Here is a 23,982-nt window from a genome sequence, read left to right on the forward strand (position 1 = left end):
AAAATTACGCTGACGATCGCCATCTTGTTGTCCCCCCCCCCCCCGGTAACCGTTGGATCCTCCCCGCTGGATACGTGGTGGAGGTGGGGCCGATGACGACGGCGACCTGGGTGCGTGTGTCTGGTATTTGGTCCTTGCGCGGTGCTACTGCGATTGTATGGTATGCGTGCGAATACGAATGTGCGGGGAAGGGCGAGGGAGGGAGGCGTAAGTATGCACTGGGGGGTTCGTATGTAACGACATGCGTTCTTTGCGTAAGTAGACCTTTTTTAATCGTGCATGTGGATATTAAGAGATAGAAAAAAAATTCCTTTGTTGTCGCGGTATATGTATACAACTTGGACTACTTGGGCGAAACGTTGCAGAAGATGAATTCGATTGCTTGACCCCTTGTCGTTAAGGTAACAGTGTTGCAGGGAATAGAGTACTACTTAGTAACACACATTATATGTTCATGTGCATATTTCAATGCAGCATTTTTCTGGTAGTAGTAGTAGTAGTAGTACTACGACGGGGGAACGCTCAAAGAAAAAGAAGGTTTTTGTTGGAATGAAAAGAAAAAAAAAATCAAATTGAACACAGGAGAGAAAAGATGATTGTGCTAAAAATAGGGTACGTAATGAGGCTAAGCATAGCTAAAGTAGGTGGTGTGGTTTGTTACTAGTAGTTTGAGCTATTCGCCCCCGCCGAAGAAAAGTTAAGAAAAAATAAATAAAGAATAAAATTTGGGGGGTTTTTTTTTGGCCCCCCACATGCATCAACAGACAGGACAAAAGCACAATCAAGTTATTTTGTCATGCCGGTTTAAAACAATCGTTCAACATGTATACAAAGGCCCCTCTGCAACCCCCACCCTTTTACCCCACAGCCGAAAAAAATTAGATATCAAGTTCGGTCAGCACGGCCGATCTTCGCTCTTTTTCTTATCTTTTTTTAAGAAGAAAAGTTGCTAGTGGCATCTTTGGTCGTGCCAGCAGCAACGCTGACATCCTTGACAATGATGGACTGGCCGCTGGTGCTGGTGACCTTAACGTCAACTTTGTCGGTGCCAAAGCCAGTGGACTTCTCAAAGAAGTTGTACGGCTGCCTGACGGTGCCCATCCATGTCTTGCCGCCGTCGGTCGAGACTTCGAGCGTCTTGACGGCCACGTTGGAGTTGATGACCTGCATCGAGAACCAGTGGGCGCTGGTTCCAGACTTGTTCCTGAGCTTAAAGGGAGTCGTGATGCCACAGGGCACGATTTGCCACTTGACGTCCATGACGCCGAGAGAGAGATCAGCCAGCTGTGTAAAGGCGTTGGTGAACAGGTCGAGGTGGTGCGGGCCGCAGCCTGGGCACTGGTCGACAACCATGGCTGTGATCGTCTTGCCGCTGGGGCCGGTAACGCTCATACAGGCACCGCAGTTGCCCGCGCTGTTCCAGTCAGAGTCGGTGAGGGCGGTGCCGAAGACGCCCTTGGGGAGGGTGTAGCCAGTGAGCAAGCAGGTGCCGCCGTCGATGTTGCCTCCGTAGCTGGTGACTTTACCGCTGTTGATGGCTGCGCTTGTGGTGCTAACACTCTTGGGAGAGATAGCTGGGGTGTCTGCATCCGCAGCGGGGCTGGACTTGGCTGCTTCAGCGACAGGCGATGAGGAAGGAGAAGGCTGAGGAGCCTTGCCGTAAGGGACAGGCGTCGGCGACGCAATAGGGGAGCTCGTGGGAGCTGGGGGAAGATCAGCATCGCACGAGTCCGAGTCGTCGTCTTCGCCTTCACCAGTCGAGTCCGAGTCTGGCGTCTTGTCCTTGGAAGCAGAGTCTGGCGTCTTGACGGGGTAGCCACTGTCGGTAGTCGTGGACTTGAAGATGGCGGGAGCGGAATGGTTGCCATAGAATCCACCTGATGGCCGGATGGTGACGGTGGTGTACAGGTTGCGGGTGCTGGTTGTGGTCATGGTCGTGCCCGAAGGAGCATCCTCAGCCGCAGCTTGACCGGCAGTGACCGTGACGTAAACCTTTTCACGCTTGGTCTCAGTGACGGTGGCTGGGATGCAGACGCTGGCCGAGCTGCTCGTGACAGCTGCGGCCTCGGGAACTGGGGGAACTGAAGCAGTCTCATAAACCGTCTCCAACTCGATCTTGGTGGTGGTCGACAGGCTGCAGCTGGACTCGGGGGCGGCCGCGGCCGCGAAGCCGATAATGGGCAAGAGGGAGAAAATGTTGGATTTCATGGTGTCTGACTTCTAGTCGACAATTGGGGGTTTGCAAACGAATGTGAGGAGTCGTATCAACGAATCCAGGTACTTAACGAACGGCAGCAGCACAGCGGCTTGAAAAAAAAAGAGTGACTAGAGAACTCGAAAGAGCGAATGAAACTTGACTTTGCCCACGAGGTACAGAAGATAAATGAAAAACCCGCTTCTAAAGGGCACCCCCACCCTGATACATAAACCCCAAGCCTAGCTGAGACCTCATCTTACTAGAGCAGTAGCGAAGCGGCAACGCGCTCGGACAAGCATGCATGTGGAGATTTGATCCCGGAAACGGTTGGAAATAAGCTCATCTCCTGTTTGATATTCAGTTACTCGACCCGATAAACGCTGGGGAATACGGCACATGCGCTGCGCATCGTCCGTACGACGAGCCATGTTTTCTGCAAAAACGTGCTCTGACAGGCCAGTGCGTACGTAGGCGGCAGATATGCTAGATAGGTTTCAAAAGAAAGCTTGTGCAATGCTTGGCTCAATGAGTTCACAGGAGTCAGGATCTGGCCCCGTGACCCATGATGTGTTGAGATGGAAAACGCGCTAAAGGAAAATCAAACGGGAGCGAGATGACAAGGCGGCAACATTATGGGTGCAATTTGACGTTACTCTTGGCAGCCGACCCTTTGCACGTACAACACCACGAGCAAGCTGCTGCAGTATAGCCTCGTACAGTCTCCTGTTGTGCTTTGTCGTAGTGTGACTGCCGACGTCGACGCGCAGGCAATGGCGGTGTCATACAAAGTGGCCTTGTGTGCGCGGTGCACCATCGGGGGGAGGCGTTTCAAACGAAGCACCCTGCAATACCCTTCGGTACTTTATCGGTCGAGCAGCCAACCGCAGCATTACCACGGACAATTCTGGAGCTTGTATATTACACATAATACCGCACACGAACCGGTGGCAATACTTACCGTCGAGGACTTGCCTTGTTTGGCGCAAGTTCTGCCACGTTGTTAGAGTGTTTGATATAATAAAATCGTTTCGACCGACATATCAAGTATTGGCCGAATCGACCATTCGCGACTTTGTAAACATCGGGAGACTGCACGAGTCGCGGTGCCACAACCTACTGTGGGATGAACCTGGTCTGGTTTAAGTAGATACTGCCAGCCTCTAATGCATTGTGATGTGGAATTCCATTGGACCATGAACAAAGTTTCTGCAGAATGTCTCCTGTTGTCTATCACCGCTGAGTATGGATTCAGTGTGGAGCCAAGGTGGGTCAGGCGCCCAGATCCGATGTGGTCGCACCAAAACAGAACATATCTAAATGAACTGTTATGGTAATCTCCGTCGCGGGCTACTGTGCCAAGATGATGAGATAGCTATAAACAGCCTCCGGTTGGTACTCGGTGCGCTAGAGGATTTCATGGTGCCGTGCTTGCCGTATGAGCTGCGACTTGCAATCCTCCTATATTGATGACTGTGTCCCGATCCGTAAAACAAAGAAACATTGATTTTAGTACGCTGGTATTCATTCCACAACGACGCAGAAATTGTTCATCCCTGGCCCGTCTCGAATCTTTCTCTTTTCTGTCGGCGTTTCAGTGGGCTGTCGTGTTAAGACGAACATGTAATAGCACAATTTCGACGTGTTCTTGCTAAATTTCATGGCGAAGCCAAGATTCTCCATAATCTGCAACAGCAGTGCTTCGTCCAGGTAGCGTGAATTGTCGACGCACGGAAGAGGCAGGACGAAGAACAGCGCTGGCAATACCGGGGGAAGACCATCCGGCTTTGTTGTGCTTCTTCGCAGAAATTTGGTGATGCGCCTGAGCATCTCGCCTCGGCCGGGAGCCTCGGGAACGTAATTAAGTACTAATGACAAGGAGATGATATCGAAGCGGTCGCTATCGGTTGTTGGAATTGGCCGTTCCATGAAGTCTTGCTTCTCAATACCCGGACCTTGGCTGTTCAAATCAATCCTCGTCATGTGGATGGCGTTGGAGTATTTTGAGATCTCGTTCTTTGTCGACAAAGCGCCGATTTCTAAGCATTTGAGTTCAGGGGCGCCGCAGTCCGATCCTTTAGGTTCCAGCACGTGCGACCTTTGTAGCCATTCGACCAAAAGTTTGCTAGAATCGCCGCCCCGATCTTTAGCCTGTCCCTGCTTGCTCGCCGCCTGGTATGCTTTTATACCCCCATTCTTTTCGATAGCTCGTTCAATCTCTTTCGCGGCTACCAAATCTCCTTTTTTGAGAGCTGCAGCGTGCTCCTTTTGTAAGCGGTGATGGGTGCGGATGATGGTCCTCGATCGCTCTGAAGTCATGCGCTCTTTGGGCTTGCTGATGGGCGGTCGGCCTTGCGACAAAGTCTTTTGGCGCTTCTTCGCAGCCATGATATGTGTCTTGTAGCAAGTCACATGCAGCGGGGATGCCGAGAGTTCGGGAGGGCAGGTTCGCACTAGCGCGGATTAGCCGAGCCCTCACACTGCCCTCGCGTGCGCGCAAAATCCTTTAGAACTTCTGATTGCGACTCTCGACACTAACAACAGGACCACCAAAACCGCCAAAATGGGACCCAAGCCAGCATCCAAGAGTACGTCTGCATCTGCACCGCAGCAGCGCCATATCACAGTAGCGAGGAACTTTGCGAATGCGCTTCGATTAGCTACCCCCGATTTGCACGCAATGCTAACAATGTCTGCAGCCTCTACCAAGACTGGCAAGCAGGCCAACGCCGCTGCCAAAGCGGCCCTTCGCGGCGTAAGCCTCCCCTGAACCTCTTGAGTCGTGTCAGAACTACATCTCTGACGGGCTGTACTTCTCGTGTGACGGGCACAATTAACGAGATGACAGTCGTATGCGAACAAGAAGCGCGCCATCAGGACGAGCACCAGCTTCCACCGGTATGCCCTACCCTTGGTTGACGAAATCTGGCCTGCTGACAATCGTGTAGCCCCAAGACCCTCGAACTGTCCCGCGCCGGCAAGTACCCTCGCAAGTCGGTCCCCCATGCGCCTCGCATGGACGCTGAGAAGGTCCTCATCCACCCTCTCAACACCGAGTCGGCCATGAAGAAGATTGAGGAGAACAACACCCTTGTCTTCATCTGCAACGTCAAGGCCAACAAGCGCCAAATCGCCGCCGCCCTCAAGAAGCAGTACGACGTCAGCTGCGTCAAGATCAACACCCTCATCCGCCCCGACGGCTCAAAGAAGGCTTTCTGCCGTCTCACCGCTGATGTCGATGCTCTCGACATTGCGGCTACCAAGCTCGCCATTGTTTAAAGAGGCGGTCTTTGTATAAGAAAATGGCATGGTCATGATGGGTCTGGTTATACCCGGCAATTGAAAAGCGATGTGATATGCATGGCGGGCGTTCATGGGATAAACGTAGTCACGGTGACTCGAATGAAAGAAATTTCCGCATGGCGCCAATACTCAACTTGGTCCTAAAACATTTTCCTGAGCATGAGTATGTGACGTTTGACTGGGTGAAACCTTGACTTGACTTTATATTTGGATATGGCATGCTTATTCATTGCATTTATATGTATGTGCATAGCTTTGATAGCCAGGTCTAACATGCATTCCGCGCAGCTAGCCATGATGCGATATAGTACATATAATGATGCTCCAACGCTATCGTATCGTTTCGTATCATATCTTACATTGCCCTCCTCTTTCCCCCCCCCCCCACTCAAAGTTTGCTCGGACAACCCTGTTCCTTACTCTCTTCATCTCGCCTTGGTTCCCCTCTTGATCTCTTCATCCACATTCCTCTCCGCTCCCCTCAGCCACGAAGCTGCTAACCCCTCAGCCTCTCCAACTCCCTCAGCACAACCAAATTGGCATCCAGAAACCGATCCACGCACTGCCGCATACACGGCTCCTCGTACTTGTCCAGTTTCCCCGTCTTGACCGTGCCCATGGGAATGCACTTGCGGAAGCACGTGTCGGTGAGGGAGTGTATAGCTTTAGTAAAGATAATATGTTAGCATGTTGTGTGTTTCTTTTACGTATAAAGAGTGTGTGTGCGTGAGAGAGAGAGAGAGAGAGGGAGGGAGGGAGGTTCTTTCTCAAAGAGAAGTGTGTGCGCAAGTGGTGGTGGTGGTGGTGGAGGAAGAGAGGATGAGAGGGGAGACATACAAGATTGAATCCTCGCCTTTTGTCCCTCATTCATGGCGAATTGCTGCAATTCCTGCTTGTCGCGATCCGACAGCTTGGAGAGATCGAGGTTGCCGAGGCTGCTGCCGCCGCCGAAAGAATCCATTTTTTCCTGGTTGTATTTGTTTTTTTTATTTACTTGATCGGCAGGGTTTCGCGTCGGAAGCGTTGTGTTCGCGAACGCGGGGGACTTTGCGCGATATCGGGTTTGGAGTGAGCGAGAGGGGGGCGGGTATGCGAGCGATGGCTCAGGCTGGCACTGGTGTGCGGTTTGCGGGTCAGGATTTCTTTGACGTACTTGACGGGCGGGCTGTCGGGGGTTTTCTGCGTGGATTGCCGCCGATGGCGCGCCGACGCGTTGTTAGTCAGCTGGGACGTCACCTCGTCGGCTTCATATTGAGACGGGTTTATCTTTTCGACAAATTTTTTTTTGTGGTGTCAGAAACCCGATGATAGGCATTTCTCGCTAGTTCAAGATTGTGTGGTAGTATTTTCTAGAAATTTGAACACATGCTACATACGTGCTCGAATGACATGCTCTCTGACCACACGTCTCCCATCCTCACTTCTTGTGATAACCCTGGCTGCCTCACTTACATGTCCCTCATTTACATTCTTGTCGTTCTTTCGTTTGCTAATGGAGGCTGTTTCCGGACCCTCGACGTAGAATAAAAAGTACGGCCAACTTCCCTCCTTCTCACTCTTGAACACTCTAACCTTGGATATGTACTTGTTCCCCCCTAGTTGCCGCTTGTGCTGCATTAGGAAGTATCCTGCCCAGCGTCCAACTGGAGATCCAAGTAGCGCCTTTCCAGAATCCGTGTCCATTGTGAAATCATGGCCTGGCCAACCATCGGCTTCCTCTCTGGGCGGCGACAGCGTACCCAAGGCGCGCTTGACATGTTGATTCGTTTCTTTGTTAACAATCATCACAACGAAGAGGTAGTTGATATTCTCGAGGCCTATCCCTCCGTGCGCGCGGCTCCAAAACGCCCACGCAATGTCAGACACGCTGCGTATAGCCGGGAGTTCTTCAGCAAGCGGTGCTCTTTTCCAGAGTCTGCGGGCTGCTTTAGCTGCCGAAGAGAGCTGCATCGCATATACAGCTCCAGCCTCTGCATTGACACCAATTGTATGCTCAGCATTGGTAACTCGGTATTCCTTTCCGCAGACTTCGTACCGCTGATCGACCTTTTCGGGCATGTTTCCATCATCTCTTCGCTTGACAGCTGGACCATCAAAGTGCTCAATCAAGAAGCATTGGTTTGGTCCGCCCTGGCCTTTGCTCTTTGTCCCAATGCCCAGTTCCTCAAAGGCTTTTTTAAGCATGTGTCCGTCACGGCTATCAAGATTGCACTCTGGGTCTGCTTGCCGGGTAAGAGCGTCGTTGTTGTCGTTGTAGCCCCACTCCCGCAATTTGTCGATCAGGTCCCCATCGAAAGGCGATTCGGCCGTTGTATCTAGACCGTAGAGTCTTGCTGCTTCTGCGTCACCACCTTTCATGCCTTGCAGCAGCTTTGTCCCTCGAGCGACGGACAGTGTCCATGGGTCATTACCAGCCGTCCTGACCTGTCCGGACCATGTTTCAGTAAGGTGTTTGCTTGCAAATGTGCTGTTGGTGACATTGGCGCTTGTAGTGCGTTTGGAGGGGTCATGGCGGACGAGGGCGCATATAGAAGTGGCGCAAATGGCGAGTCTGATTGGTAGGAAGGATCTCATGGGAGCAACGCGCGGTGCAGTAAAGCGTAAAGAACGAAAATATTGGTAGATTGATCCTACTCTACTGCAAAACTATACACTAAAACGGCAGGCGCAGGGCGCTTGGGCGGAAAGTGAGTGCAGGCTAGACCCTGATTCTCTAGTGAAAGGAAAAGGCCACTGCCTCTGTAAAGACAGTGAACCTCGAACTCGGTCATGAATGCTGGTTTACATACTGATGCCAAAAGGAAAGCCGAACAAATGCTACAAAACGCCAAACTACATCCTGGATATCGAACGGTGTACGAGCCAAGAACACACTACAACATTAAACTTTTCATGCCTCCTCCAATAAACATATCTTCATGTCTAGGCCCCGAGTGTCTCCTTGGGCACGCAAGCAAACGCGGTACTGACAATGGCCATTACGGTACTCACCGCGATCAGTACCCAATTCATCGTCTTCTCGCCGCTGGAAATCTCTTTTCCAAAAAGCTTCAAATGGAACATCAATGGTAGGATGATGCAAATGCTAAAACAGGCGACGCTTCCGAGGAGCGTCATGATGCGATCGAACGAAGGGAAAACGGTAGCGATGAAGACGAAAATAATAATGGTAATGATGCGCAGGGAAATTTTGAGGGCTCCCCGAGTAAGACCACTCATGCCACCCATCGAGGATGACATGGCGAGAGAACGTGCGTCCAGCCCAAAGAGAAGCTCGAGAGTGCTGACAATGGGTCTGGCGTTGAGCGGAATCTTTGTCAGGGGGATAATGGCGATGCAGATTGCGATAAAGACGGAAATGCCCTTGGGGAAACCCTGTGTCAGGAAGATGTTGCTCGTGATTTCTTCCTTGACGTCGTCGCCAAACATGAGGATGCCGGCGCATGCCATCCCGACGTCGATGATGTAAGTGAAGATGTACGTCACGTCGACTGATTTCCGGTACTTGTAAGGGTGTCGCATGTCGCGGTAGATGTTTGGGAAAACAGAATGACCGCCCCAGGGAGACATGAGCAGGCCAAATGAGAGGGGGACGGTAAGCCAGTTGTCGGGAAACAGGTACTGCGTTGCGGGCTGGCGTATAGATCCGGGAGCGTCGGGTTTCACAAGGCCGTCGATCCAGATGGCAATTGTAACTAGCAGATGTTAGTAGGTGAGCTCTGCAAGGGTGTGATTATAACCTACTTCCAAAGCAGGACATGACGCCCAAAACAGACGTAAATGACAAAAAGCGGAGCGGTAGAAAGCTCAGCGGTATCAGGATCAAGCCGCACAGAATCTTCCACTGCAAGATATCCCAGCCAGGAATGAGAGCGTCCATGCTGTCAGCAAACAGCACCACGAGCGCAACACAGGCTGCCAGCAGCTCGAGAGAGAACAACATGCTGACGGCAATTCGGGCTTTTGATCCGTACGAGACATAGGCCAAGTCGGCGAATGTAATCAAGGAGCCATCAACGTCCAGGCACTTTGCTAGCAGCTTCGCAGTGTACGAAGTGACAACAGCTGACCATGCCAGGAAAATCATGCCAATCAGCCAGCCCGAGTACTTGAAGGCCAGGGGGAGAGTGAGCAGCCCCACGCCAACCAGCACGTTGACCGAGTTGAAAATAGTCTGGGGCACGGTGGATTGGCCCACAACCACATTGATGATATGGCCGTCCTCTTCAATCTGCTTGACAAGAAGCGGCTCTCGCTCTTGTTCGGGCTCGGTCGCCCCCTTGGTCTGCTGCTCGGTGAACAGTCTTCCTGCGTGGCGCATCGACGACTCGTTGAAGCGCGAGCTCAGACTGCCGTATGCGGTGCCGTAGCTTGCGCCAAAAGGCGACGACAGCGAGGGCTCGACCTGGAATATGCTCGACCCTCTTCCTCTCAGGCGCTGCTCGACTGCGTGGGGCAGCAGCTGCGTCTGTTCATTCACCGCTTGCTCTTCATCGGCGACTGCGTTGTCGGACGAGTGCCTTCCCTGCGTCTGCAGCGCCTCCCTCAGGGCTGATCGCTGGTCTGGTATCGAGGCTGGCAGGCCGCTGCGCACAAACTCGGTCGCCCCGCTGTCGCCATCTTGGTCGTCGTCGTCGTCGTCGCCGTCGTGCTCGACGCGGAACGAGGGGCGCACAGGTGTGATTTCGAAGAAGCCGGCGGCACGCTGCCAGGACCGCGCAAAGTTGTTGATGCTGTTGACGCCACCGGCGTCGCCCAGGGCGCCAAACTGGTGGCCGATGGAGGATCTGAGAGGGAGGTGGTTAGCTAGCTTGGTCAATCATGGGGGCGTGATGGCCCGCCCGCCCACTATTCACTCGACTCACCTCCGTCGCCGCAGCTCGCCGGCTGCCTCTGACCAGCGCCCCCCGCCTGTCATGTTGCTCTCTCGGCTGGGGCGCCGCTCGAGCTGGTCCCACTGCACTCGGCTTCCTGCATCCGAGTCGACTGAGGCCCTCGCGGCGCCGTCGTACGCGTCCCAGGTGGATGGCTGCTTTCCCCTAATGTCCATGATGAGCAGCGGCGGGCACGAGCAGTCAAAGGCGTGGTGGCGAGGAGGACGGGGCGCGGGAGGGCTGATACATATAGGGAGGAGAAAAGTTGGTTGTGATGAAACCCTGCAGGGAGGCGGGAACTACTGGAGGCGATGTCAGGCTATCGTCGGGTTGAGATTGCGCATTGCGGAGGCACGAGATAACACACGACGGATGGCATTATATAAAAAGCGCCGACCCAGGCCTTGGAAGCACGCAGAAGGTTAGGAGCCATGGAGAGCAAGACGAGACCCCCGCACGACTGCCGTCATGGCCGGCCAGGGCGCGAAGGCCGCATGATAAGACAGCCTTGCCCGCCCGCCGCGCTGACTGGCCGCGCAAGCGAGCTGCCGACTGACCGCTCTGGCCGGATTCTGCAGTGGCAGTGGTAGTGGCAGTGTGCGTATCCTCATGTGTATCCGATGCGTCTGCATGTGTGCGTGCCTGTGTGTGAGTGTGCAGCCAGAATATCTCGTCCCAAGCCTCGCTCTCTCTCCCCCCCTCCCTCTCTGCCGCCCCCCGCCTGTCGCTCCCGGCGAACGCGTGCTCGCAGGAGTAGTGTGCTGCCGCCCGTCGGCTACGTCGTCGCTTGCCTGCCCCTCGCTGGCACTGGGCAAGAAAATCTCTCGACCCCACCCTCCCTGCCAACCTCTCCCTCCCTCCCTCCACACCACCCCCCTCAAACACCGCGGCCATGTCCGGGAAGAACGAGCAGCCCAACGAGGCGGAGAAGAACATTGAGATCTGGAAGGTCAAGAAGCTCATCAAGCGCCTCGAGGCCGCCCGCGGAAATGGCACATCCATGATTTCGCTCATCATCCGTATGTCGAGCCCGCGCAGCCACCCACGCACCCGACGACTGACGTTGCAAAGCCCCCAAGGACCAGGTTTCGCGCGCTGCCAAGATGTTGGCTGAAGAGTTTGTACGTCTGCGTATCTGTGGCCACCGGGTCGATCGACTAACGTGCGCGCCCCCAGGGAACGGCCTCCAACATCAAGTCCCGCGTCAACCGCCTCTCGGTCCTGTCCGCCATCACGTCGACCCAGCAGCGCCTGAAGCTGTACTCCAAGGTCCCTCCCAATGGCCTCGTCGTCTACTGCGGTGAAATCATCACCGCAGAGGGCAAGGAGCGCAAGATCAACATCGACTTTGAGCCCTTCAAGCCCATCAACACGTCGCTGTACCTGTGTGACAACAAGTTCCACACCGAGGCCCTGAGCGAGCTGCTCGAGTCGGACCAGAAGTTTGGCTTCATCATCATGGACGGAAACGGCGCCCTCTTCGGCACCCTTTCGGGAAACACACGCGAGATTGTTCACAAGTGAGTGTGACGTGTCGTGCCAGGGATGCCGTGGTATTGACAGTAGCAGGTTTTCGGTCGACCTGCCCAAGAAGCACGGCCGTGGTGGTCAGTCGGCGCTGCGTTTTGCCCGTCTGCGTGAAGAAAAGCGCCACAACTACGTCCGCAAGGTGGCCGAGCTGGCTGTCCAGAACTTCATCACCGCCGACAAGGTCAACGTCGCCGGCATCATTCTCGCTGGTTCGGCCGACTTCAAGAACGACCTCAACCAGTCCGACCTGTTCGACAACCGCCTGCAGTCCAAGGTCATCAAGGTCGTCGACGTGTCGTACGGAGGCGAGAACGGTTTCAACCAGGCCATTGAACTGGCAGGCGAGACGCTTAGCAACGTCAAGTTTATCCAGGAGAAGAAGCTCATCAACGAGTACTTTGACCACATCTCCAAGGACTCGGGCAAGGTCTGCTACGGTATCGACGACACGCTCAAGGCGTTGGAGGCTGGTGCCGCAGAGACGCTGATTGTCTTTGAGAACCTGGAAATCACGCGGTGGGTTCTCAAGAGCTCGTCGGGTTCGGAGATCATTCTCCACACCACCAAGGCTCAAGAAGAGGACCGAAGCATCTTCATGGACAAGGAGACGGGCCAGGAGATGGAAGTCATTGACCAGGGCTCGATGCTCGAGTGGCTGGCTGAAAAGTACCGCGACTTTGGCGCCAACCTCGAATTCGTCTCGGACCGTTCTTCCGAGGGCAACCAGTTCGTCAAGGGCTTTGGTGGTATCGGCGCCATCCTCCGTTACGCCCTCAACTTTGAGCAGCTCGCCGAGGTCGACGATGACGAAGACGAGTTCTACGACGATTGACGGTTGTGCGCCCTCGCTGACTGCGAGGTAGCGTCTCCACTCGTGTCGAGTGAAGGAACGTCCGCTACCCGCGCCAAAAGTCAAAACGACGTGTCCAGAGTCAAGGCCGGAGAAGTCGAAGCAACGACGCTTCGCCTCTCCAGATTGTAAGATGGGAGTGCCTACGGAGGGTTTGCAATGTAGGTTGAAGACGGCCATGTCGACAAGCCTCTGCTAATGGCGTCTAGGTCGACAAAGACCCATTCTTACCACGACCCGCTCTCGCTTGCATGGAGAGGCAGCAGCCTCTTCAAAGGCTCGGCCCTCTTCAAAAGTCAGTCCCAGAAGCTCTATCTTAGCTGCAGTCAGGACTAGAAATATTGGGGTTCTGAAGGATGGATCTTGTCTTTGATCGGCTGCCCTCTCTCTCCAGAAGCGGTCTCAAAGGGGAAGAAGAAAATGCAGATTGCTCACGTACCTATGCGTCAGCTCGTCGCTCGCTCAAGTTTAGCTGAAATAAAATTGATGTTCTGACATGTGTTGAAATGAGTGATGGTGATACGCTCGGTAGTGACGTTGACCTTGTCCGCATTGGTTGATCAATGCACCCTAGTCTTGCGCCCTAGGGTACTGCGCCCTACATGTGCTTTGCTTTCTTGCTTTTGCTAATTTCCTGTTTGATCATGTTGCCGTAGGGCCGATACCGGGGTTCCGACGCCGTTCCGAGGACCAGTCAACAACCACCTAACGTATATATAAATCCACCTTTGCATCCCGTGTGTGTATTACATACAACGTCTCGCCACAACAACAACATAGAACATGGCTGGCGACGAAACCCCCGTCGTGGCTTTTTTGGGGCCAGAGGGTAGCTACACGCACCAGGTGAGTTTGAGCAATCACCATGGCTTTCAGATCGTCATTGTTTTGTGTTTGGATTTTTTTTTTCCATTTTCGGCTTACATGTCTATTTCTCTTTTTTTTTTCCTCCTTCTGTCTGAAAGATAGAAAGAGAAGAATATATGGTGTATTGAAGATTTTTCGAATAATTCCATCGTCTGATACATCTTTTCTTTTTGTTTTGTTTTTGTATCACTCATTTCTTGTATCAATCATCACTATTTTCCTTGAACAACTATACTTTCAATTCAATTCCCTTTTCACCCCCACCATCTCTTTCTCTCTCTCTCTCTCTCACACACACACAAGCATAAAAATAAAAATTCCAACACACAAACTAGGCCGCCCTCTCCGCCTTCTCATCCGCATCTCCCCCCGTCACGCTCGCCCCGCTCGTGACCATCGAAGACGTCTTTTCGGCGGTCCAGGCCCGCACCGCATTCCGCGGCGTCGTACCGTTTGAAAACAGCTCCAATGGCAGCGTCGTGTTTACGCTCGACCTGTTTGCCGACGTGCAGGCGAAACACCCGGATATCGTTGTTTGCGGAGAGGCGTATGTCGCTGTTCAGCATTGTTTGCTGGGGTTTGCGGCGGGTAAGAGTAGGAGTAGGAGTAGTAAGGAAGTAAATGTAGATGTGTCTGTGTCTGTGTCGCAAACGCAAAACCAAGAAAAAACAGCTGGACAAGGAGAAGAAGAAAGAGAAAGAGAAAGAGACGCGACCCCCAACTTCTCGCACATCAAACACATGTACTCACACCCGCAAGCGTGGGGCCAGTGCAAAAACTTCCTCAGCACCCATCTCAAGACGGCCGAGAAGCACGACGTGAGTTCTACCTCTCGAGCTGCTGAAATCGCAGCGCAGGACCCGTCTGGCGCGTCGGCCGCACTCTCCAGTCTCATGGCCGCACACCTGACGGGCCTCGATGTGCTTGCAAAAGGCATCAATGATAAACTGGGCAACACGACGCGGTTTCTGGTGCTACGGAACCGGGGCTGCGGGGACCATGATTCCACGAATATCGCTACACACGCTATTGGAACTACACCGACAACGACGACTGTTGTGAAAATCAACGAATCCAACACCGAACCTCCAAATCATAATAATACCAACAATGAAGATGATGATGATGATGGAAACTGGAAATCCCTAGTTACATTTACGCTTGACCACGCGAATCCAGGCGCTCTGGCAGCATGTCTCACGGCCTTTTCCACGCACGGCATCAATCTCACGTCGATTAATACGCGGCCGAGCGGAGAGCAGAATTGGCATTATATTTTCTTTGTTGAGCTCAAGGGTCGAAGGCGGCGGCGGCGAGAGCATCGTCATCGTCGTGGTCATCGTCGTGGTGGTGGTGGTGGTGATGGTGATGGTGATGGGAATGAAAAGGAAGGAGACGATACCATGGAACAAAAAACAAACATGTGTGCGGTAGACAGGGCGTTGAGCGAGTTGGAAAAAGTGTGCATGTGGTATCGGTGGTTGGGGAGTTGGGAAAACAGACTTGGCTGATTTTTGCGAGGGATGAGGGGGGGGGGGTTGTTTGGCAAATGCGGGTGAATAGAGAGAGAGAGACAGAGAAAGAGAGGCTTATTTGGCGGGAGTTGGTGGTACATCTCAACATAAAACCACAAGTGCACATTTCTTTACTTCAATCATTCTCATTGTCATGCATTTTCATTCATGCAGTAGCTGCTACAAATCATCCCTTTCCAGCCCATATCCATTCATTCATCCCTTACTATGGCAGGTAGATGCAACATCCTCAGCCTAGTACTTTCATCGTACCCACCAGACTAGAAACAATCACAGCTCTATTTCGTCCGGTCGGGGAGGGGCTTGTCTTCCTTGGGCGCCCTCCACTCTTTGACGTATGGCAGGAATTCGGGCTGGCCCGGAATGTATTTGCGCAACACCTCGGGAACAACAAAACCCTCAGGTGTCTGGTAGTTCTCGAGGATACAGCAGAGTGTTCGCTCAGTGGCACAGACTAATGTCCTCTGTTAGTGCATACATGTCCATCATCAATACCAGAAACTTACGAGTGCCGTTGAGCGCGTGAACGTATTCCTTGCGGGTTGCGTTCAGCTTCTTGACACCATGTCGAATCTCCAGCTCACGCGTCTGGTAGTCGGTGCAGTTGGAAATCGAGACAAGCTCCTTGTACTCGCCACCACCGGTAACGGGGAACCAGGCCTCCAAATCACGCTTCATCGAAGCTGCGTTGTTCAGAGCTCCAGAAACAATGGCGACAACCTGGTAGGGCAGACCAAGGCTCTGGTAAAACTCCTCCGAGTTGGTGAGCATCTCGTCGAATGCCTCCCATGACTTTTCAGGGTGTGTGAGGAGGAATTGCTCAACTTTTTCAAACTGGTGTATCCGGAAGATGCCCCATGCGTCCTTGCCGTGGGATCCAGCCTCTTTCCTGAAGTTTGTCGAGTATCCAGCGTACTTGATGGGTAGTTGGTCGCTGTGGAGCCACTCCTCCGAGTGAAGAGCAGAAATGGGCTGTTCCGAGGTAGCAATGAGGTATTTGTCGGTTTCTGGCTTGTCCTTGCTCTCGGTGACCTTGTAGAGCTCGTCGTCAAAGTCGGAGAGTTGTGCTGTCTTGGCCATCTGGTCGCGGAGCATGAAGAAGGGAGGCTGGTTAGGGGTGAAGCCTTTGCTGAACTGAAAGTCCATGTCAGTATTCAGTTAGACATACCCTGTGTGGTACCTACCAGGAATTCTAGACCATAGTTGATCAGCGCCTGGTTGAGGAAGACGCCGTATCCAGTCAGGCACTAAACCACGTCAATTAGCCGATGCTTTATGTTACGCAACTTCCAAGCAGAAACTCCATCCAACACTTTCTGCCTCCGCAACGAATTGTAGTGAAAGAATCGCGATAGTTTTGAGTGTACGTACTAGACAGAAGTTAGTCAAGTTCTATAGCATAAAGTGTCAGCCTACCATATCCTCTGTGACCAACAATCTTTGTGCCTCGCTCCGGGTCGTAGCTAAACCATACCATCAGTATCACTCGCTCACCATTGATTTATGTATCAACACACCCGTTGAGCCTCGCCAACACACCATGATGCGGAATGCCATCCTGCTTGAACTCTGGTTTCCTTGCTTCCGGCGCCCACGTCTTCAAAACAGCATTGTTGTCTTCGTTGTCGCTCACAGGCACATCCTTGTACACGTAGTTGCCCACCGTCTTAGCCTTTGCATGCAGCTTGAGGAGCTTTGCGTGGGCCTCGGCCTCTTGCTTCTTCTTCGACTCCTCGAGCTGCTTCTTCTCTTCGAGCAGGTCGTCGGCGTTCTCCTTGGCCTTCTTCTTGGCTCCAATCTGCTTCTGTACAGCGTTGATCTTGGATCCCATCTGCGTTGCGTCGTATTGCGTGCGGCGGTGGTCTGCGTTTGCGTGTAAGTCACACCATGAACTTTAGCATGTGGTTTTTTTTCGAGTGGGCTGTCTTGCCTTCGAAATCGGCAATGATCTCGTCTACAATCTCCACGGGCGCGCATCGCTTTTTCTGCGACTCGCGGATTTTCTAGGCGGAGAATTAGCCATGGCAAATGCATCGCGCGAGCATGTTCGAGGGATGCTCACTTCCGGGTCGCCGCCGCGCTCCTTGATAAAGTCGTTTCTGTAGAGAAATCCTTGTTAGCGAGCTTCTTTGGTGGCGGCTGAAGGCCATAGCATTATCCAATGTTTTCCACTCTACATGCTCCCCCCTCTGAGTGCGTATAAACCCCTCCTGACCCCACTCGTCGGGCGCATACAGCTACATGTCCTGCGTCGGATTTTTCAGGGGGAGAATGAAAGAGATTCAGACGTACATGTCAAGCATCCTGTCTCACAAGCTCTCTCTCTCTGTGCGTGTCGGGGGGAGGGAGCAATGGCGCGTGGTCGTGCGGTGCGTGTCAAAGGCGACTCATCAGTTGTGTCCCGCACACAACACCAGGCCCGGTTTGCAGGGATTCGATTCAGTTGCCCGCACTAGGCCCAGAGCGGGCAAGTGCGCCGGCACCTGGGTCTAACCGCAAACGCACCGGGGAATCCTTTTCATTCAAAGCACAGCAATCGACGGCCCTGGCCGAAACTGCCGCATGTGGAAAGCGGCTTCGGCGCGGCAGCCAATCAGTCCGGGCCGCAATACGGCACTCCATCCACGAGCGGTGACGGATGCTAGGGAAGAAGAAAGCTGGTGCCGCCGCATGGGCACATGAGGCCGCACAGAGCTCTCGGTCCCAAACTACCAAATCGAGTAGGCCTTGCCAAAGACCGTCGAACACAGTGGCTTTTTCGTCAAAGCTTCAGAGCTGCCTAAACGAGTTCTGTGGATTGGATTGGGTTGGGTTGGAGGGGTGGTCGGTGCATGCACTGGCAAGGTGGAGCTATTGCTGTAGACCACGCAGGGTTGAGACGGGGGCTGGCGGTTATGCCAGACGCCAAAAAAAAAGACAAACATGCACGCGTGCCTTGTGGCGGCTGCAACCGGGTACGTCGTCCATTGTTGAAAATAACGTAGAGCAGTAGTGGCCGTGAGACGTGATGGTTGAGAGGCGCACGGATAGCAAGTACAGATCAGATAGCAATACAACCAACGCCTATTACACCTCCGCTTACACCATTACGCCATTCCGAACTGTGGCCCCCCTCCCCCCCAATGAAGAATAGGAAGCCCGTGTCGGCATTAGAAAACAAGAAAGTCAGAGCCGCCCAAGCCGCCGTCTATGCCGTCTACAGAGCCAAAGGAAAGGGGCGAAACCGCGTCCTAGTCTTTCTTTGCGAGCACACGCCTCCAATGGTCAATGGGATGGCGAAACGCATCCTTCAACTGCTGGCGCCTCTGTGCCTTGTCATCGCGCTCTTTTTGGAGCGCCTGGTACTTGTCCACCCCGGCGCCTTGGTGGGTGTGCTCATGTCAGTCAGGAGTCTCAGCTATTACATGACTGTACACTTGCTGCCGCCTGCAGGCTCACCCGGGTTCTGGGATCTCTCCACCTCAGCAACCATGAGCTCAAAGGCCTTTTGTACATTTTCGTTGTAGCGAGCGCTGGCCTCGGTCCACGCACACTTGAACTCGGCGGCGAGAGCGCGGCCGTCCTCGGGCGTCACCTGGCGCTGCTCGGGGCGGAGGTCCGACTTGTTGCCCACAATGACCAGCGGAACCCATTCGACGGCCTAGTCGACATTGTGGTTAGCTACGGCGTCCGGTCGAGGGGGGGAATGCACGTCCAAGGGTGCATGGGCCGACGACGGCAGGATGCGGCAGCACTTACCAGATGGTTCAAGATCTTATCGCGGATAATGCGGGCCATTTCGAAGCTCTGCTTGCTGGCGACCGAGTAGACAATCATGTAGCCGTGGATGCCGATGAAGTGCTTCGAGTTAAGAATGCTGTATTCATCCTGGGAGTGGGCGTCCAAGTCAGCGGGCATTTTCTCTACTTGTCCATGTTGCCGACAGACATGGCTGCACGGCAGGGCGGGCGTGGGGTGTGGAGCTGGGCTGGGCGTCGCGACGCGGGGAGAAAAGAAAACCTCGTGTACCTGTCCTGCCGTATCGATAATCTCGGTGGCATAGTCCTGGTTCTTGTACTTGATCATCTTGCTGAACGTGTTCTCAATCGTGGGATAGTAGCTGTCTACAAAGTGCCCGTCGACGAACTGCACCGTCATACTCGACTTGCCTGCGCAGAGTGGCGTCAGTATGCTGCTTGCGGGCGGCGGCGGTGCTTGCATGTGAAGGGCGCGCCAGCCGGGCGCGCCACGACGTACCGACTGCCCTGCTGCCGACAATGGCAATCTTCCTCTGCTTGGGCGGCGCCATGGTGTTGCGGGGGGTTCTTTTTCTAGGGGAGCTCTGGGGACGATGGCAGACGACTGGCCAGGATTTTTGGAGGTGGCCGTTCTCAGACGACGGGGGGGGGAGACGCAGCTGCCTAAGTTGCGTTTTGGACGTTGGGCCTGCCGATTGCCTGGACGAGCTAGCTCCGGGGATGACGCCGTCGCCCTGCAAGCGGTAGCGGGCCAGACGTGACAGGCGGACGGAGAGGGATGCGATGGGCGGCAGACGGCGACGACACAGGACGGCAGCACAAAGAGGACCGAGCAGACGAAAAGAAAGAAGAAGAAAAAAAAATAGAAGCCAGAAAGCAGAACAGAAGAGACGCCCGACACGTGCTGATGCCGTCATGCTGGCCGCCGGCCCATGTCGTCTCTTGATACAATCAACACTACACCTACACGCACACGCACACGCACACGCACACACACACGCACAGCAGCCATGGGACATGCGCCGCTGTCCAGCCCCCGTGCCGCCGTGTGACTGGCGACTCTCGCGCTTCTCGAAGCATTGGTTTACGTATTGTCGGTCCATGGCCTCGCGTCTAGACTAGCCATCGCAGCCCTCCCGCTCCCCCGAACCACAACTTAGCCGATGCCACGACATTTTGCTCGACTCGACCCGCGCCCACGGCAACGACACGACAGGCACATGCAGCCCGGCATGCCCGCGCTGCTGCATTGCTGGACTCGTGCTCTGCCTGCCCTCAACCTCGCCCGCCCGCCGCGCCCAAGTCGCCCCCCAGCAAATTGCCTGCATAGTGCTCCGCCGGCAATGCGCTCCACATAGCGCCCGTTGCGTCACGTCGACCGCTGCCGTGGGACCCCATGCAGCCTTACCAGGTGCCTGTCATGCCCATTTAGCCTCGATTGCATCCTAGTCCCACGCATTGTATATACTTGCCGTCTGCTCCTGCATGCCGCCCCATCCTGGTGGTTGCACCGTCGTGAATTAGGGTATCATGCCACGAATATCAAGCCGCCCACCAAACACAAACACCAAACTAGACATGTCCCCGCAGCCTGCCCACCAACGCCAATCTGTCGTCATACCAACAACATGTCATTAAACCGCCCCCTGCAGCCTCTCGACCACGAGCATCAGCCGCGCCGTGTACGTCTGCAGCGCCTCTTGGCCTTCTGCTCCCTCAAACTCCTCCGTCCTCTTGTCCACGTGCTCGTGCACTCGCACAAACTCCTTGATGCTGTCCACGAGCGCCATCAACCCCTGCCCTGGTAGCAGCATGCGCACCTTGCTTCGGACCCCGTCGTTGAGGCAAACGTTGCCCAGAAGCACACCAAGGTACCCAATAGCTACACCCGAATGTGACTCTTCTACCGAATTGGCCTGCACCCCAGTCAGTCCCAACGAACCAAACAAACAAGGCCTGTCTACATACCTGTGAAGCACGCTCCGAGCCCTCCAAGAATATCCTGACCAGCCTCTCTATACTCTGCTTGTCGTCATCTGCATTGACCCTCATCTGGTCGCTGAACTCGGCAAGATTGATCGTCGCACCCAGACTCAGAATCAAGCTCTCCACAGTCTCTGTTCGCTTCTCCGATGCCGGTCCTGCGTTGAGAAACTCAAATCGCTCAATAATCGACTGCACAAGCGGCTGCACAAACGCCTTGCCCGAGAACGATTGGCACGCTTTGGGCTTGTTGTTGCTAAGGTTCATGCACAGCTTGACCGCTAGCATGGTCGAAGCCGCAGCGTCAGCCTGCAGGAATCGAGGCATGAAGCTCGCGATACGCTCGAGCACGGCAGTAGACCACGTAGCTTGCTTCTGCCTCGTCGCCGAGACCGACTCCAATATCGAGAGTACCATCAACAGCGCCGCTTCGTCTTCTGGAGTCCCTTGATCCGTGCTTAAGCGTTCGTGTGATGCTGCTGCAATCTCAACCAACTGCGAGATCATCTTCTGGTCAAGCAGCGGCTCAGAGTTGCCAGCCTTGCGCAGCCCTATTACCAGCAGCTCTACTGCCTTGATCGATACGAGCTGTGGCGTCACCTTGCTGACCGTTGCAGGCGACCACATGGAGCATTGCTGAATCAAGTCGCGGAACGAAATCACCGACTCTTTGGCCATCTTTGACAGATTCGTCTTGCGATCCTTTGCAATCCTCTGTATGTCTGAATCGTTGCCAATGAGTTTGGGCAAGCTGGCCAGGATTCCAGTTTCCAGGATTTGGTCCAGGACCGTGTAGCTCGGATTCGTGCGCAGCATGAAGACCATGACAACAGCCGTGGCAAAATCGAAAATGATCTCTCCGCCCTTGGAAATATTTCTAAAGAATTCACGCGCCAATGGCGAGTCAAGAAGCTGACTGCAAAACGTCTCGTCGGCCATCTTGGTGCACAGCTCAATCATGGCACTCCGTCGAATGCTGCCGCTACTCGTGCTGCCCATGTCATCAATCATTGTCTGAGCCTCCTGCTGGAAAACATAGTTGCGTCCTCGGCTCTTGAGCTCATGGTGAGCTTGTGCCTGGCTCGTGGGATCAGCGTCATCCTCCGATACCGAAACAGTATCCCTGGACTGTGAAAGGGGACCAAAGTCGTCTCCCAAATCCATAGTCATCATCAAATCATCCTCTGCGTTGCTTTCACGCAGATAGGATCGCGACATGGCGTACGTAAGCCTCGGTCGCATGCCAAAACCAGTCGTGCCCTGCGACGTTTGCGAATCGGCATTGACCCGGTCAACGTCCATGTCCTCAGACGGAGCGTCTGCTGGTGGACGCACATCTGTGGGCGTCTGAACAGGCCTTTGCGCATGTCGACCGTTGTCGTGGTGTACTTCTGTCTTGTCATCCTCTTCGCCACTGCTGTCCTCTTCCTCGTCATCCGAGCTGCTTTCGGCCGGCTTGAGTGTGTCGATGAGTCTAGTCTTGCGGGCTTGGGTACTATGCGTAATATCAGATTTGCATCTCGACAAGCTGCCGATGAGTGACTTTGGCTTCGTATCTGTCAGCTGCAGACTAGAAATAGCAGGCATCGGTGTACTAGACGACGCAGAATCGCCCAACAAGCCGCCAAAAAGTGTCTTTTGTCGTGGGGTTGTCGAGCCAGGCATAGCTGCCTTTGGCGCACGCACAGGAGTAGTGAGCGCGTCTGGAATGTCATACATGGTCTGGTCTTCGAGCTCAGAGAATTTGGGGCCTTCGGCTGTGGGAGATGGCTTAGTTAGTTGGCGGTTGGGAAGCATGCTATTTAGCACAGCTGGCGAAGATTGACCTTTCATAGCTTTCGGTGGCCCCAGTACTGGTACAGTACGTTGTCTTGTTCTTTTGGGTTTGCTGCCCGTCAGTACTGTGGGTTGAGCCGCCCGGGCTGTACTTGCATCTGGCTGCACCTGTGGTGCATAACCCGGTGAATCATCGCTCTCCTTCTTCTGCGACTTTCGACTACGTTGAGGCGCTGAGCTTCCAGACTTGAGTTGCAGGGCTGGCTTAACTCCAGTGGCAGAAGAGACGGACCCTTTGCGCTTACGCTTATTCGATGCGCTGGAATCGTCAGACGTCGGGGATTCTTTGTGGCCCATCCCGAGCGCTGACGGTATCTTTGCAGGCTCTTTCTTCTTTTCCGCTTGGGCTGGACGTGACATCTTCTTGACTGTTAAGGGAGCTTCGTCGTCTGATGCTGGCACGTCAAATACGCCCAAATCTTGTGTTGGCTTGGTCGCGAGCTTCGCTGAAAGCTTCTTTGTGGGGAGCGCTGAGGATGTTTTCGCATTGTCCTGGGTCTTGGACACGGCTGACAGCGCAGATATGTTCCTTTGTGAGGTCGCTTTCGTCTTGCCACCCGTTGCTTGCGCCGTTCCTACGCTCTTTGCCGTCTGTGTCGGTAGCTCCGAGGGTTGAGGCGTCTTTGCACGTTGCGTCCGGGGCACGGTCGGGTTGGAATGTGGCGGCTTCGGCACTTGGGCAAGCTTCTGTGGTTTGGTAGGCACTGTGCTAGGTTTGGCGGCTTCAGGCTTGCGCAATGGCTGCGTCGGTTTGGCTAGCTTCTTCACGCCATGGGAAGCCTCGTTCTGAGCGGCTGGAGCATTGAGGCTCGCCTCGGGCGTCCGAAGCTTCGCTACCAACTTCTTAGCAGGCTTTGGGCGTGAGTAGAACTCGTCCTCGGAGGGAATGTCGAAAACATCGCCAGAGTCGGTTTTGGGGCGCGCATTGCCTAGCATGTGCCCGATCTTGAGTGCGCCTCCGGTATCCCCCAGTGCGGTTTGCTTTCGCGGTCGCTCGGGCGATGGAGGCGCCTCTTCGCCGGCCTCTGGCGCAGGCAGTGGGAGGGCCGAGGGGCGCGACGATTTGCCGTAGACGACCTTCTTGCGGCGGTCGGACGAGGAGAAGCCGCCAAACATGGTTGTCGCCATAGCGGTGCGCAGGCGGGGGCAGGCGTGTGGTGGAGAAAGGTGGTGCTTAGACGCGCATCTTGTACGCGAGGAGGGCCTGGAGCTTGCGTGTCTGGGGCGATGATGGCATTCGCATTGGGGCAGATGGCACGTGCATTCACCTCAC

At 54.3% G+C, this 23,982-nt stretch overlaps 10 protein-coding genes across 10 annotated transcripts; 3 read left to right on the top strand and 7 right to left on the bottom strand.

Annotated features, from left to right (window-relative positions):
- Window positions 1–945: 945 nt before the first annotated feature.
- On the bottom strand, window positions 946–1,632 carry SETTUDRAFT_80902 (carbohydrate-binding module family 63 protein; the record flags this gene model as incomplete). Its single annotated transcript, XM_008024772.1, has 1 exon — window positions 946–1,632. A coding segment is annotated over one exon (687 nt), but the record flags the coding sequence as incomplete, so codon positions are not given.
- A 2,086-nt stretch (window positions 1,633–3,718) lies between these two features.
- SETTUDRAFT_105400 (uncharacterized protein) lies at window positions 3,719–4,582 on the bottom strand (the record flags this gene model as incomplete). Its single annotated transcript, XM_008024942.1, has 1 exon — window positions 3,719–4,582. One exon carries the CDS (start codon window positions 4,580–4,582, stop codon window positions 3,719–3,721), a length of 864 nt encoding a protein of 287 aa, XP_008023133.1.
- Window positions 4,583–4,757: 175 nt separating this feature from the next.
- On the top strand, window positions 4,758–5,473 carry SETTUDRAFT_159729 (uncharacterized protein; the record flags this gene model as incomplete). The annotated part of the gene is made up of 4 exons (XM_008024943.1): window positions 4,758–4,782; window positions 4,894–4,949; window positions 5,043–5,092; window positions 5,143–5,473. 4 exons carry the CDS (start codon window positions 4,758–4,760, stop codon window positions 5,471–5,473), a joined length of 462 nt encoding a protein of 153 aa, XP_008023134.1.
- Window positions 5,474–5,993: 520 nt separating this feature from the next.
- Window positions 5,994–6,458, bottom strand: SETTUDRAFT_105246 (uncharacterized protein; the record flags this gene model as incomplete). Its single annotated transcript, XM_008024944.1, has 2 exons — window positions 5,994–6,160; window positions 6,335–6,458. The coding sequence occupies 2 exons, from the start codon at window positions 6,456–6,458 to the stop codon at window positions 5,994–5,996; spliced, it is 291 nt and encodes a 96-aa protein (XP_008023135.1).
- A 407-nt stretch (window positions 6,459–6,865) lies between these two features.
- SETTUDRAFT_159731 (uncharacterized protein) lies at window positions 6,866–8,071 on the bottom strand (the record flags this gene model as incomplete). The annotated part of the gene is made up of 2 exons (XM_008024945.1): window positions 6,866–7,921; window positions 7,976–8,071. 2 exons carry the CDS (start codon window positions 8,069–8,071, stop codon window positions 6,866–6,868), a joined length of 1,152 nt encoding a protein of 383 aa, XP_008023136.1.
- A 49-nt stretch (window positions 8,072–8,120) lies between these two features.
- On the bottom strand, window positions 8,121–10,619 carry SETTUDRAFT_167846 (uncharacterized protein). Its single transcript, XM_008024946.1, has 3 exons — window positions 10,363–10,619; window positions 9,242–10,284; window positions 8,121–9,192 (listed from the first exon to the last, which is right to left on the bottom strand). Exons 1-3 carry the CDS (start codon window positions 10,545–10,547, stop codon window positions 8,420–8,422), a joined length of 2,001 nt encoding a protein of 666 aa, XP_008023137.1. The 5' UTR covers window positions 10,548–10,619; the 3' UTR covers window positions 8,121–8,419.
- Window positions 10,620–11,263: 644 nt separating this feature from the next.
- Window positions 11,264–12,733, top strand: SETTUDRAFT_105020 (uncharacterized protein; the record flags this gene model as incomplete). Its single annotated transcript, XM_008024947.1, has 4 exons — window positions 11,264–11,390; window positions 11,443–11,492; window positions 11,548–11,891; window positions 11,941–12,733. The coding sequence occupies 4 exons, from the start codon at window positions 11,264–11,266 to the stop codon at window positions 12,731–12,733; spliced, it is 1,314 nt and encodes a 437-aa protein (XP_008023138.1).
- Window positions 12,734–13,534: 801 nt separating this feature from the next.
- On the top strand, window positions 13,535–15,129 carry SETTUDRAFT_147734 (uncharacterized protein; the record flags this gene model as incomplete). The annotated part of the gene is made up of 2 exons (XM_008024948.1): window positions 13,535–13,597; window positions 13,954–15,129. The coding sequence occupies 2 exons, from the start codon at window positions 13,535–13,537 to the stop codon at window positions 15,127–15,129; spliced, it is 1,239 nt and encodes a 412-aa protein (XP_008023139.1).
- A 133-nt stretch (window positions 15,130–15,262) lies between these two features.
- SETTUDRAFT_147736 (uncharacterized protein) lies at window positions 15,263–19,695 on the bottom strand. The gene is made up of 10 exons (XM_008024949.1): window positions 19,390–19,695; window positions 19,162–19,301; window positions 18,892–19,020; window positions 18,592–18,793; window positions 16,671–17,016; window positions 16,570–16,616; window positions 16,465–16,469; window positions 16,338–16,400; window positions 15,660–16,287; window positions 15,263–15,607 (listed from the first exon to the last, which is right to left on the bottom strand). The coding sequence occupies exons 1-10, from the start codon at window positions 19,439–19,441 to the stop codon at window positions 15,432–15,434; spliced, it is 1,788 nt and encodes a 595-aa protein (XP_008023140.1). The 5' UTR covers window positions 19,442–19,695; the 3' UTR covers window positions 15,263–15,431.
- An 829-nt stretch (window positions 19,696–20,524) lies between these two features.
- SETTUDRAFT_26567 (uncharacterized protein) lies at window positions 20,525–23,837 on the bottom strand (the record flags this gene model as incomplete). Its single annotated transcript, XM_008024689.1, has 2 exons — window positions 20,525–20,806; window positions 20,859–23,837. The coding sequence occupies 2 exons, from the start codon at window positions 23,835–23,837 to the stop codon at window positions 20,525–20,527; spliced, it is 3,261 nt and encodes a 1,086-aa protein (XP_008022880.1).
- Between the last annotated feature and the right edge of the window lie 145 nt (window positions 23,838–23,982).

The sequence above is a fragment of the Exserohilum turcica genome (assembly GCF_000359705.1).
Source record: "Exserohilum turcica Et28A unplaced genomic scaffold SETTUscaffold_13, whole genome shotgun sequence".
Lineage (NCBI taxonomy): Eukaryota > Fungi > Ascomycota > Dothideomycetes > Pleosporales > Pleosporaceae > Exserohilum > Exserohilum turcicum.